The sequence below is a fragment of the Nyctereutes procyonoides genome, unplaced genomic scaffold (assembly GCF_905146905.1).
Source record: "Nyctereutes procyonoides isolate TBG_1078 unplaced genomic scaffold, NYPRO_anot_genome, whole genome shotgun sequence".
Lineage (NCBI taxonomy): Eukaryota > Metazoa > Chordata > Mammalia > Carnivora > Canidae > Nyctereutes > Nyctereutes procyonoides.
Window position 1 is genome coordinate 2,003,565 of NW_026575131.1, and position 14,814 is coordinate 2,018,378.

The 14,814-nt window shown below is 39.8% G+C and overlaps 1 protein-coding gene across 2 annotated transcripts in view; it reads left to right on the plus strand.

Annotated features, from left to right (window-relative positions):
- The window catches only part of KBTBD12 (kelch repeat and BTB domain containing 12), a 79,278-nt gene that overhangs the window by 47,047 nt on the left and 17,417 nt on the right, over positions 1-14,814 (plus strand). The window contains exons 6-7 of one of the 2 annotated variants that reach the window (XM_055343331.1): positions 2,013-2,076; positions 4,436-4,511. In XM_055343331.1, coding sequence (XP_055199306.1) covers positions 2,013-2,032 — 20 coding nt within the window. In that variant the 3' untranslated portion in view covers positions 2,033-2,076; positions 4,436-4,511. Of the gene's footprint in view, positions 1-2,012; positions 2,077-4,435; positions 4,634-14,814 lie in introns of those variants that run through there. The other variant, XM_055343330.1, reaches the window with a different exon arrangement.

Here is a 14,814-nt window from a genome sequence, read left to right on the forward strand (position 1 = left end):
GGAACTGTAAAATGAGAATTGAGAAAACTCAGCAGACAACTCAAGTGAGAACAAAATTGTCACAAGCATTATATTAGCAGTGGCTAGATTGCATTTGACATGCAAGTCAGAAAGTAGCCCATCCACTCAGATGGGTAGGCCAGCTTCACTCCCAGAAGCCTACAGATTGCAAAATCCTTTTCTGGCTTTTTAGGATGTCACCTGACAGCTTCCACCTCTCTCAGATGTTCATGACCAAATGAATTCCTCTAAATCTTGTCAGGGAGCTTTTCTCCCCACCTGATGGCTGAGGTGGAGGCTTGGCCTAATTGACAGCCCTTTGACCTTCTGGTTGTCTCTATGCAACCTTAGAAGAAACTTTTATGAGAGATTTGATCATACAGTCAGTAAGCCATCAACTATTAACCTAGCAAATAGCTAAATTAAAGTTAAGCAAATATCAGATTTCAGCCACTTCAGTGAACATTGGCTTACTTACCCAACAGTCTGGAACATACAGGAGGACCAATTAACATGGCCAAGTACCTACTACATGCTAGCTACCTTGTATACACAAAGTACCTAAGAACAAAGAAATTCCCACAATAATGTTTGTGAAAGGATAGACCGCTAATGTGAGTACCCCCTTACCCTTCTGTCTCATTACAGTTATGTAATAACTTCATCTTTGCCACAATTTAAGAAATTAGCATCATCATTCTTAATTTACAGATTGAGGAAATTGAGGCTTAGAGAGATTATATGAACCCAAGTTAGTAAGTGATGATGACACAAGCATATGAACCAGGGTCTGTCTGTTTCCAAAAGCCCACCTGCTTTTTCTGTATCACAAGGGAGACTACAACAGTAAAGATACTTACTAAAGCTTGTTTCTAAAGCTTCTTTAGCAATTCAAGTAACTCTGGAGGCTTCTCAGAGCAAAGACACAATCCCCTTCCTCTTTTGGATCCAGCCCAGGGAAGAATAGAGTAAGCCTGCCACCTGAAGGCAGCCCAGCAGGCAGAAGCAGGAAGCCAATACCATTGTAAGCAGGATGCTGTGGACCGGGAGTCCTAGGAGGGTACCGGAGAAGTGCCACTCACCCCTACCCTCAGTCAGCTGCCTGTGTGTGCACACCACAATCTGGAAAGAATCTATAGCAGCCAAACACAAGAAGAATAGCTCTTAAAAAAAAATTAAATTAAATAAAAAAAAAAAGAAGAGTAGGTCTTCATCCTTGTAGAAACAAAAACGAGGAGAGGGAGGCAATGTCCTATAATTTTCTCCCTCCCTCACTCCCCCACCAAAAAACCCCTAAGGTATATAGCTTGCATCCAAGGTCGATTTTGGTTTGATTGCAAAGATTATTTCTATTCATTGGTCTATTGTGAATAAAGAAAAGTCAGGCTGAGTGATTTTTATAGCTTATAAATTAAAGATATAGAGGTATCTCATTGAAATTCTAAAGATGTACTGATCCTACCCTAGATTTCTCTCATCAAAAGAATTCTCTTGTAGTGCTGCTGCTGACTTATTAATAAAGATCACACTTTTATTTGATTATTTATCTAATCAGGATTCACCTTCAGTTTAAGCTCATTAGTCTGCTGTTACAGAGTGACGCTCTAAGTGTACTTGATGTTGGGATTACATCCAAGTGCGACGGAGAATGCACTCAGGCGTTAATGGTCAGGAGCAGAGACAATGCCCTGCCAGCCATGGCACCCTCGAGTGGAGCATGTGCGCTGTCTGCCAACCAAACAGAAAGGGCACATGTTTCAAAGAGCAGAGTAAGGACTAAACATTATAATTAAATACACTTAGTAACAGAGAAACAAAAATGGCAAGCGCTCTAATTATTTCAAAAACCAAGAGATTAATACCCATTCTTTATATGCATTATGTTGGGGAAGCTTTTCTAATGGACTTTTATTGAAACTTCCAAGTTATGTTCAGAATGCTGGTTACTTGGCATGCCCCAGCCTGACTCCCAGTGACTTGCATTTAACCTGTTTGCTTCTGCTTGTTAATAGGTCTTCCAAAGTGGTTGTAATGTAATCCAGCCTAAGAATATCTCTCCTGGGTTTTGGGGAGCAGGTAACTAAATCATCTTGTTCTTACCTGATGAGTATTTGCCAGGTTTAGCTGCTGGTGATAAATCCTCTTCTTAAAAGCCGTCTTGCCCCACAAATAGTAAATTCCACTTTTTATTGGACTAAGAAGCCTCTAGCTACCACACTGAAAGATGGCCATGGACAGCAGAGCTGTGCAGTTAACTGAGGCCAGTGTGTTCCCTCCTCTGAAACACCACAGGTCAGACTTGGCATTGTAAATGGGCTAAATTATTTATCCAATCGGATAAGAGAAAGCAGCTAAGAGCTTCCTGAGTTGATAGCCTCAGTCCTTGGATCCATGCTGAGACAGGAAATCAGCCAGGTTCCATCAGCAAAGAGGGGGGAGAAAAAAAAAGACTTCCTCTGAAGTCCTCTGACATCACCATTTATGCCTGGCATAAGTCCCAACCATGGTGAATATAAGCTGTTCCCATCAATCTTCTTGAATTCATTGAGCACTGTGTGTGAGGCAGTGTGAGATATAAGAGATATGAAAAGCAGCCTTTGTCTTCAATGAGCTTACGGTACATCCACTTGGACAGAGAAAGCATAGGGAGAGTTAAACTGCCCATTCTTTCATTCATTCCAGGCACACACATGCGTCAGACCCTGTGTAGGTAAGAAAGACTGAAAACTGGCAATGATGAAAACACCATCAGACTGGTACAATGTTGGACAACAGGTGTTAAGTAACAGTGGAACAAGAAATGTCATGAGACGGTATCTGATTAATTTCTCAGTACATGGTCCACACAATAAATGCCAAGAGATCAGAGCAGCTTAGTTTAGGTGTTGGATGTGGCTGCAAACAACACAGCCTTGCCCCAGTCAACATGCGGCAAGTGCAATGAATCCTCTAGGACCCTCTCAATAGCAAAGAGATTGGCTATGCAGAGCAGGGTCATCAGATTGGGTCAGCGATGGAAGGAGGTCACCCATGAGAGAAATGTCTCTCCTTCCAGGGACTTCACCTCTACTTCAGGAGCCATCCTTAGGTCAGAAAATATGGCCCCAATGCTTAAGACATTTCACTGTGAGACTTCGGAAGAGAGAACAAATAAGATCACCTAAAACGTGTGTTTCTTATTAGAGTGGATTAGAAATTCTTATACAATTACATTTCCCATGGAGAATTGTACTTAAAATCATGGTTATATAAATGATATTTCTGTTACCTGTTATAGTTTCTGGACTTCCGAGGCTAATTTGTTTTCTTTTAAGTTACCTGTTACCATGTTGCCTATTTATTTACATATATGACCCTTTTCCACCGAATTAATTTCTTTTTTTTAATTAATTAATTTATTTATTTATTCATGAGAGACAGAGAGAGAGAGAGGCAGAGACACAGGCAGAGGGAGAAGCAGGCTCCATGCAGGGAGCCTGACGTGGGACTCGATCCCGGTCTCCGGAACCATACCCTGGGCCGAAGCAGGCGCTAAACTGCTGAGCCACCCGGGTTGCCCCCACCGAATTAATTTCTTAATGGCAAGAAACATGCCTTATTCATCTTCCTAAACTTCTTATCATTCAGCACATTGCCTTGATAAAACGGCAACCAGTGAATATCTGTTGACTGAACTATATCATCCAAAAATGGAAGACGAACTGGGCATTCCGGTTTGGAGGCTTCCTTTGACCTCAAACCTGAAATTTATCAAAGAATGGCCCTTTCTTAATGGGGAAAAGTTCACGCAACAATGCTTAAGAGAGGAATGCCTGGGTGACTCAGCGGTTGAGCATCTGCCTTTGGCTCAGGGTGTGATCCCAGGGTTCAAGGATCGAGTCCCACATGGGGCTCCCTGCATGGAGCCTGCTTCTCCTTCTGTGTCTCTACCTCTCTCTCTCTTCATCTCTCATGAATAAATAAATAAAATCTTTAAGAAAAAAAATACAGTGCTTTAGAGGAAGAGACGGGCTTACAATGATGAGGAACAGGAAGGACACATCCCTACTGGCAGGTCAACGAAATCATTGCTAACAAAAAACTGAAAGACAGATGTCAGGGCTGAGTTGTCCTCACATTCAAATGTGAAATTCTTATCCTAGAGGCTCATTGTGTGAACCGGAGTTGGATGTTTCAGAACATAAAGCCTGCAGTGGAATCAGCTTCATGCATAAGCGCAAAAGATAGAACACTCTGGGGAAAAAAAGATATTAAATTTGGGTATGGAGTACAGAGCAGACATCACTATTGCTTAGAAATTATCAGAGAAGTAGCACCAGGGAAGAAAAAGTCAGAGGCCCATAATATGTGATACAAACTGTAGGAGGAAGGGGGTGCTTGCCACAGAAAAGTTGCAATTCTTGATAATCTCATTTCTGTTTATCATTCTCTATAGGTGGAATTGGCTGTGTAGGTCGAGACAAAGGCCAGGTTCGAAAGTGCCTTGATGTGGTGGAGATCTATAACCCTGATGGGGACTTCTGGAGAGAGGGCCCACCTATGCCAAGTCCCCTACTCTCCCTTCGAACCAATTCTACCAACGCAGGAACAGTGGATGGGAAGCTCTATGTCTGCGGGGGATTCCACGGAGCAGGTATTGATTCAATTTTAAATGCTTTATAACTTCCCTCGGCATTGACTTTAGAGTTTAGTGACTGAGTACCTCACCAAAGCTCTGATCTTGGGTTTCCATGTCTGCAAAATGGAGTTGCTACCTCCACAGGCTATAGTAAGAGTTAAATGAGATCTAGTTTATAACATGTCTGGCATATAGCAGTCACTCAAAAACTATTAATTGAATAACCTAGTCAAGAAATGGGAGAAGCAAGTCTAATCCTGATTGCAGGGCTAAGAGGAGATTTGAAAACATGAAGGACAGGTAGAAATAGAATAATGAACAGAAGTGTTGGGGTTTAGCACTGTCTTTATTGACCAAGAGATCCTGCCCTAAGAGGACGCTTTTATTCCTTCTCCACTATTACCATTTAAAATAAATTGCTTTAAATCATTTCTAGAATAATACCTAATGTATATATCTATTACTACATTTAGTTCCCATGTATCAAATTGTACCATCTTTGCAATACACAGTATGGATTTATAATTTTTAACATAACAGGGAAATATTTAAATATACACAAATCTAATGAGCAGCTCTCTCCAAAGCTTGAGTAGTTGCATCAATAAATAAGGCAGAATGCAGTTGTATTAAGATGACTAACTGTTCAATTCTAACCTGACTAATAGAAGCAGTAGGCCAGTACATATCCATGAAAAGCATGCCTTGAGAGCACTTAAAATTTGGAAGGGTGCCAGATTAAAATAAAGCTGACACTGCAGCAAAGCAAAGGCTTTTATAAGCCCACCTTAATTTTTAATGCACACCATTATATGGAAGTTAAAGAATAAAGTTATCATTATGAACTAAAAGAGACGGGAGATAAATGAACCCAATACAATGAGTGGGCCTTATTTAGTTCTTGATTCAAACAAATCCTCTGCAAAAAGATATTTTTCAGATAATCCGGAAAATTTTAATATGGACTGGAGTATTAGATGATAGTAGGGAATTGTTCATTGTTAGGTTATAATAATAATGGCATTGTGGTTTTGTATAAAGGAGAAAGAAAAAAGAAGAACGTGAACAACTACAGATCATTTAGAAGTATTTGTGGTTGATAGTGATATGCTATCTGAAATTTGCTTTCATGTACTCCAGCAAATACTTGTTTAAAAAGTGAATGGGGTAAGGGGGGCAAGAGCAGATTTTATAGCATTAGTAAAATGTTGATAATTGTTCAAGTTGGATGCATCGGGGCACTATTTCACTACTTTTGTGTATGCTTGAACATTGCAATAATAAAAAGCTTTCATTTTCCTTTCTCTTTCTTCAGAGGACTTTCCAAAGAGGTTTTTTTAAAAAACTGTTTTAATATCTTTTATATTAAACATCATATGCTTGTGTAATCTATCATAGTAGCCAGAAATCTGGCTCAGGAAGGAGATCTAATAACCAGTGCCCCGTGGTTCACACTCTATGTATAAGGCTGGATACGAGGAGTCAGGAGAGAGATCCCAGCTGCTGGACCCATACATACACCAGAGCTCTTTTCCAGCTGTGATCACACACCTCCTCTCCATCCTCTGGCTTTTGGCTTTCTCTTGACCAGAAGAGGACAGAGAATACAGAGGGTAGCCTAAGGACATCCAGAGTGTTGAGTGGCAATTAGTATCTGAGGACCCGCAAGGTATTCTGTTTTGTCTTGTTTCTTTATCTTATCTTTCCTGGTATAATATTGAGTTAGAGAACTTATATCCTCCAGCTTTTCAAACATGTCTACACTCATACTTATGAGACAACCTCTTTTCTTGGTACTGTAGTAGACTAACAGTGCTTTCAGCCAGAGGGAAAGGGATTTATCATGTGAGCTCTCAAAGTCCATTTTAATTATTTGGTTCTAACATGGTGGATTTTCTGGGATTAGCTGAATGAATCATCACTAGGGTTTTATGAAAAATAGAGCAATTGTATAATAGCATGCCCATTATGAACCAACAACCACAGCATCAGACCTAAAAACAGGCAGTGAATCTTCTCTCCTTGTGTTACACAAACCTAGTCATTCCATTTATTTATTCAGAAAACCACAATCAAGAAAAAAATCTCGGGATCCCTGGGTGGCGCAGCGGTTTGGCGCCTGCCTTTGGCCCAGGGCGCGATCCTGGAGACCCAGGATCGAGTCCCACGTCGGGCTCCCGGTGCATGGAGCCTGCTTCTCCCTCTGCCTGTGTCTCTGCCTCTCTCTCTGTGACTATCATAAATAAATAAATAAATAAATAAATAAATAAATAAATAAATAAATAACTCTTATAATCTATTTAGTTAATTCAATAAAAAGGTGATTGAAACATAACTTTTTAAAAGCATTTGGGATGCCATTGAGATATTCAACATGTGGTAGGAAAGACAGATACAAAAACATGTAATAAATATAGTGATTTGGTTCTGGTTAAAATGCAAGTTTGAATACATTTATCTTCTCCCCCAAGTCCCACTAAAATGACAGTAAAAGGAATAAACTCAGTTGTACAAAGGAAAGAAGAGGGTGGACAAGAGCAACCAAATTTTGGAAGCTGGAGGGCAGATGAATAAGTAGTAATTAGCCAGACCTGAGAAAGTTCAATCCTAAACTGGCCACAAGAAAAACAAGCAAACACATAAACAAAACCCTCAGATTTGTAGCACAGAACCCCAGGCAGCCTCAGGAATTGGCAACAACAAGTACATCAGGAGGATGGAATGAAGGTGATGCCTGTTGAAAGAAAAGAATACCTGAATCTCCTGCCCCACTCTCAGTAGTGACACAGAGCCCCTCATCCACCCTAGTAGAGACCAAAGCTGAGGCCAGGAGAGGAAGGCAGGTACTCAGGACTTAAGCAGGCAGAGTAAGTGAACAATTGCACATGGAATATTGAGATCCCCACATCTCTTCCTTCCTTGGCTCCTAGAATGTGGGCAACCATACCCTCCAGGTGGGGGACTAGAAGGCTCATCTTTGGGGACCCAACCACCCCTGAAATCAGGCACAGCCAAATCACCCTCTGGAGAACCTCACAGAGAAAGCTTCCATGGCATCCCACTCTTAAAGATGAGCAAACAGCTAGAGACTATCAGAGACTTGAGGAAAGTATGTACATCAGAGACAAAAATCAAAACAAATAAAGAAAAATAACCTGGAGGAAACAGAAACTGCAACAGGAGAAGTATCCTCAGAGACATAAGAGAAAACATTGCATCAAGGGAACAGAAAAGCAAATTTAAAGAAGTTCTTGGAAATTAAAAATATGGTAGCAGAAATTAAATATACAATAGGAAATTTGGAGGGTATGATGGGAGGAATGTCTCAGAAAGCAGAGCAAAAAGCAATTAGATGGAAAGTGAAAGAGAAAACAAGTCCAAAAAGTCCAATGTTTGAATGATAGTTTCAGTTTAAAAAAAAAAAAAAAAAAGAACAGAGAAACTGGGGGTGGGGGGGGGGATAAAATCACCTGTGAAATAAATTAAGAAATTTTCCCAGAGCTTGAAGTCACCAGATCGAAAGGATACACCATGTGAAAGATACACAGTGAATGGAAACAAACCCAAATGAAAGCATATCGCTGTGACATTACAGAACACTGGAGCAAACAAGAGATCTCAAAAGCTTCTGGAGAGAGGGAAAAAGTTTCATACAAGTGTCGAGAATCAGAATGGCATCAGATTCTGAACCAAGACATTGGAAGCTAGAAGAAAATGAAGCAAATGCCTTCAAAGATTCTATGGGGAAATTATTTTCCACCTACACTGCTATACCTGCCTAACTATTAATTAAGTGTGAGGGCACAAATTCATCAAGCAATGTCTCCATCAAGCAATGTCTCAAAACACGTATCTCCTATGTGCCCGTTTATTAGCATATGATTTGCCAAAAATGGACATGTAAACCAAAAAAAGAGTAGACATGGGATCCAGGGAACAGAATCAAGCACAGTAGAGAGGAAGAAATTCCCAGCAGATGTTGAGAATGGCTACCTGCATGGCATGCCTGAGGAGCAACCCCCACAGAATGGAGCTGGTCAAAGGGCTCTGCAGGAGAAGAGTTCCAGAAGGGAAAACTGAATCTTAATGTTTTGTAAGATTTAGGCATTTAGCCATTTGAAGAAGAACAATGAAAACTAACAAAACAATTGACTTTGAGAGAACAAAAAGTTGCACAGGAAAAGAAAATTTATGGCACACAACTTATCTGTGAATAGCTTTTATAATAATAATGTCTAATAATGCAAATATTGGGGATCCCTAGTGACGCAGCGGTTTAGCGCCTGCCTTTGGCCCAGAGCGTGATCCTGGAGACCCGGGATCAAGTCCCACATCGGGCTCCCAGTACATGGAGCCTGCTTCTCCCTCTGCCTGTGTCTCTGCCTCTCTCTCTCTCTCTCTCTCTCTCTCTCTCTGTGTGACTATCATAAATAAATAAAAATTTAAAAAATAATAATAATAATGCAAATATTAAATATTAAGGGAACCAAAATTACACCTTAACTATCCTGGAAAAATGAGAAACCAGAAGATAGGCAAATGTGGGCCTGTGAAAGAAAGGTGAAACCACATTTTCTACAGTGGACATCAAGAGTCAATGCCTTCATCTTAGAAACGAGGAAGTAGCAGTAATATAAAAATGTTATTTAGAAATATAGTGCTCGATGCTGGAAGGCTCAGCTGGAGTTGAAAGAGGAGCAGTCCATGGCGAGGAGGGGAGGAGAGAACTGTTTTTAAGGAGTAGGCCTTGTAAAGCTATTTAACCTTTTACATTATTGCATGTACAACTGATAAAAACTAAATTTAAAATGTATAAACTTAAAAAAAATAAAAAAATAAAATATATACATAATAGTACATCTGATGGAGGAATAACAAGGGAGTATGAAGGAAAATATTAATGAGTACATCTGTTAGGAGATAATTCTCTGTGAGTCTCGGGCATTTCTGCATGTCTTATGAGCAGAAACACTGATGTCTTTGACCTGGACTACCTTTTTAAGCATGTTTGTAGAGCAGACAGCCCAGAAGACAGAAACAGTGTTCCCCCCTCCATAGCAAAAGGCAGGCATTACTGGCCATTATATAAGGGCCATGAGGTGCCTGGGTGGCTCAGTCGGTTAGGCATCCGATGTTGATTGTGGCTCAGGTCATGATCTCAGGGTTGTGAGATCCAGCCCTGCATTAGCTCTGTGCTCAGCGGGGAGTCGGCTATCTCCCTCTCCCTCTCTCTCTCTGCCTCTCCCCACCAAATAAATAAATAAATAAATAAATAAATAAATCTTAAAAAAAAAAAAGATTTGGGGTCTTAAGCTCAAGATTCCTCTCCTACAATGCAGCCTACCTACTGTAGAGGTATCACCTGTCACTTTTCATATTGCCCTGTGGGAACTGGGTCTCAAATAACTAATGCTGATGCACTGGCTACTGCTATCGCTATGAATGACATTGTCCTTCATCTCAGACCTAGGAGTTTCACATTATCTCTTAGTGTCCACAAAACTGTAACAAGCTAACCTGCAAAATCTCAGACTCTGCACAGTTCTTGATAGAGACCTGGACTCACCGGGGAGAGGGGGGTGGGTACAAAAAAACAAAAACAAAACCTCTTTCTCCACCTCCAACACAGAGTGTGGAAACCAAAATGATGTTTCAAAAACATCAGAGCTCATTAACACCAATCCTTCACAAACTTACAAAATAAAGAAGAGGAAAAAACACTTCCCAATTCATTCTGATACCAAAACTAAACACAAAGACATTGCAAGACAACTACAGGCCAGTATTCATTATGAATAAGGAAGTAAAAATTCTCAACAAAATACTAGGAAACTGAATCCAGCAACAAAAAAAACTTATACACCATTCCAAGCAGAACTTATCCCAAGAATGCAGAGTTAGTTCACCATATGAAAATTAACCAATGCAATACACTGTATTGCTAGTATGAAGGACAAAAAAACCAAGCTGATCATTTCAATATATGCAGAAAAAATATATCAGAATCCAACACCCATCCATGACAGTAACACCCAGCAAACTGCAAATAGAAGGGAACTTCCACAACAGGATTAGAAGCATCTGTGAAAACCCCACAGCTAACATCAGACTTAGTGGTCAAGGACTGAAACCCCTAAAATCAAGAACAAGACAAGAATGTCTATTTTTTCCACTTCTATTCAACATTATACTGGAGGCTCCAATCAGGGCAATTAGGAAAGAAAAATAAAAGACATCCAGATGAGACAAGAATAAATAGTTGCGTATGACATGATCTTTTATTTAGAAAATCCTAAAGAATACAAACACCAAAATAAGCTTTTAGAGCTAATAAATGAATTCAGCAAGGCCGCAGGATGCAAGATCAGTGTACAAAAAAATTGTATTTCTATGCACTCACAATGAACAATCTGAAAATGAAATTAAGAAAACAATTCCATTTATAATAGTATCAAAAAGAATAAAATACTTAGGAATAAATGTGACTCCAAAAGTGCAGGACTTCTATTGTGAAAACTCCAAAGCATCATGAAAAGAAACTGAAAACCTAAATAAAATATGAGATATTGCACCCAAAAATTGACATGCTTATCCTAAAATGCATGTGGAAATGCAAGAGTCCTAGAATATGCAAAAATCTTGAAAAGGAACAAAATTAGAAGACTCACATTTCCTAATTTCAAAATTTAGAAATATTGTCTATTTTTAACAGCCCAAAAGTAGAAACAACACAAGTCTCTACTTATTAATGAATACACAAAGGAAATATGGTACATTCATACAACGGAATATTATTTGCCAGTAAAAAGGAATGGAGTACTAACACAAACTACCATGTAAATAAACCCTGAAAACATTATTCTAAGTAAAAGGAAGCTGTCACAAAAGACCTTGCATGATTCTATTTATGTGAAATGTACAGAAAAGGCAAATGCATAGAGATAGGAAGTAGATTTGTGGTTGTCAGGGGGAATCAGAGACAAGAAATGACTGCTAATGGGTACAGGGTACAGGGTTGCTTTTTAAGGAAACAGAAATGTCTTGAAATTAGATGGTGGTAATGGTTCCACAGCTCTGTGAGCATACTAAAACACACTGAATTACATATTTTTTAAAAGATTAATTTTATGGCATGTAGATTATATCTCAATAAAGAAGTTTTAATAAAGGGAACTCTTCCCTTTTCTGCCCCCAAAGTAATCAGCTTTTGTGTTTGACACTAATGAGGAGAATTCACTGAATTGCCCACAGGGAGAGTGCATGGAGATGAGTTCTTTGCTCGGAAGAAGCAGAAATGGTTCAAAGGAGAGACAGAAATGTAGATGTAGGTTTCTAGAGACAAAGAGCGAGAGATGGTGGTGGCAGGTGACACCTAGTGGCAGGAATCTATTCCCTGCTCATAAAAGGCTCCAGGAGGAGATGACAACAAAGTGGCCAAAGGAACTTGCAAGAGATTTCCTGTGTCAATGCTTGACACACAGAAATCTTGCCTTTTGAGGGACCAGCTGAGCTTGGAGAGCAGGCATCTTGGTGATAGTTATAATGAAGTGACTACCAAAACCCCACTCCTGGGGCTTTTCTAGCTGCAGTGAGCCTCCAGGATTCTTGAATATCCCACAAGGAAGGGGCTCCTCCCAAAGGACTCAGCTGGCTTCCTGCTGACAAAGCCTCCACTTTGGCTCTTATTCCAGCTACTGGATCTTTAAGACTCGGCTGTGTCTTCCTTCTAGCCCCTGGTTTTAGTCTGTTTCTGCCTAAGCCTCTGGTGCAGGATCCCCTCATCTCCCACCCCTGCAGCAGCCAGTTGTCACACACAATATTTCCAATCTGTGGAAAATTCCTTCCAAAGAATGGAACACAGGAACTCCTTGAGTAAGCTGAGTGAACTCTCGTTTCTCCATTTTAGCTCTACCTGGCTACCCAATGAGTGGGGCTCTGGGCAGAGAGGTTCCTCCAGAGTCCAGCCCTAAGTCCCTTCTGCTTCCAGTCCTCCTTAACCATCTGACATATTTTCACCATCTTCCTTGGATAATTCGAGGAGACCCAGGAATCTGTCTGTCCTCCCCCCAGGACCAGAGAAGCTCTCTTCCTCTCCATCCCCAGCAAGAATTTCTCTCAAACCACCTCTCTGTCTTTCTCATTCAGCCTGGGGCCCAGTCCTAAAGGTCGAGAGGCTGCCGAGGACAAACCTGAATTATCAAAAAGAGAAAACACATTGGAAAGTATTTCAAAAAATTAATTACCTCACGAACAAATGTAGAGTAAAATGGACATCTAACAATTACGTGGTGTTGTCTCTGCTAGGAGCTGTTCTGAGCACTTTGCGTATGTTAATTTATTTAATTATCACAAGAGCTTGTGAGGTAGATGCTCTAATTACCTTTACAGACTATGGCAGAAACAGAAGCCACCTAAGGAGGTCACACAGAGGGTAAATGCTGAATCTGAGACTCAAAATCCAGATAGTCTGGCCCCAAAGTCTGTATTTTTTAACCAGGAGGCTAAATTGTCTCTCCATATCAGACAAATTAAATCAGAATATTTGTGTATGGGCCTGGGCATCAATATTTTTTCAAAGCTCTTTAAATTCCTCTAATATGTGGTCAGGATTGAGAACCACTGCCCTGACTAATGTCCATTGTTCATTCATTCAACAAAGCTTTATTGAATGACTTCTAGGTAATAAGCCTATGTCAAGCCCTGGAGAAAAAATATATGCAGCCCCAGCCCTGAAGGAGCAAAGTGAGGGCAAAACAGGAAGTTACTACATTGAGTGGACTAATGCTTTCAGCCAGAGAAGAGTGTAGCTGTGCTCCTAAGAGAAATAGCTGGTTCTAGGTTTGGAGCACGAAAACTGTGAGGTGAGCTTAGGATATCTTGTTATACCAGAAAGCAAGTGAACTGTCAAAGATTTATAAAGGAGCCATATCAAAAGACAGAGAAGCCAGCCTAAAGGAGCAGTCAGTGGCCAAATTTGGAATTATTTAAACATCAAAAATCAGGGCAGCCCGGGTGGCTCAGCGGTTTAGCGCCACCTTCAGCCCAGGGTGTGATCCTGGAGACCCGGGATTGAGTCCCATGTCAGGCTCCCTGCGTGGAGCCTGCTTCTCCCTCTGCCTGTGTCTCTGCCTCTCTCTCTCTCTGTCTCTCATGAATAAATAAATAAAAATTTAAATAGAATAAAGGGAAACTTCTAAAAAAAAACCTCAAAAATCATTATTAAATATTAATTGAATATATAACAAATGTAGAAGGAATGCTAAAGAACATATAGAATTCTCATTTTTCAACTCCTAATGTAGTAATTGGTTCAGGCAAATCATCAAAGGTTATGCACAGGATATGCACATGGCACCAAAGTATTACCCAATATTAACTACAATACTAATAGTAACTACAATGAGGAAAAATATATACTTTTACAGTGGTGAAATAGGATGGTCACCATAGTAACCAAATAATCATCATTAAAAATGTGATAATCATATAATACAATTGACCCTTGACCTCCTCATGCAGTCAAAAATCCACGTACAGCTTTTGACTCTCCAAAAACTTAACTAATAGTCTACTCTTGACCAGAAGCCTTACCAATAACATAAACAGTCAATTAACACATATTTTCTATGTTATGTGTATTATATACTAAAATAGTTACATTAAAATAAGCTAGAGAAAAGAAAATGTTAAAATCATAGGAAGGAGAAAATATATTTACAGTACTATACCATATATACTGAAACAAATCGACATATCAGCAGACCCATGCGATTCAAACCCATGTCATTTAAGGATCAGCTGTATTTTCTTTCTGTGTAATACAGTAGGAAGGATTCTTGCCCACCTACCACCACCAAAATGATAAACTTGTGTCTAATCAAGCCTCTAGACTTCCAAATTATAGGGAATACAAAAAAAAGGAACAAGTTAAATGACCCTATGAGGAAACAGACAGATTCAGGATGTGGATATTCAAACAAGAAAACTGGCCCAGACCTTAAAAAAAAAAGTTACCATCAAGGGGAAAAAATGGTGGTGCCATTCTAAATAAAAAGAGATTAAAAAAAAAGAGAGAGAGATCAGAGAGACTTAAAACATCAAATATAAAGTGTGAGTGTTTATTGGATTCTGATTGAAAAGAACAGTCATGTAAGATATTTTTGGGACAACTAGGGAAATCAGAACATGGACAGGAT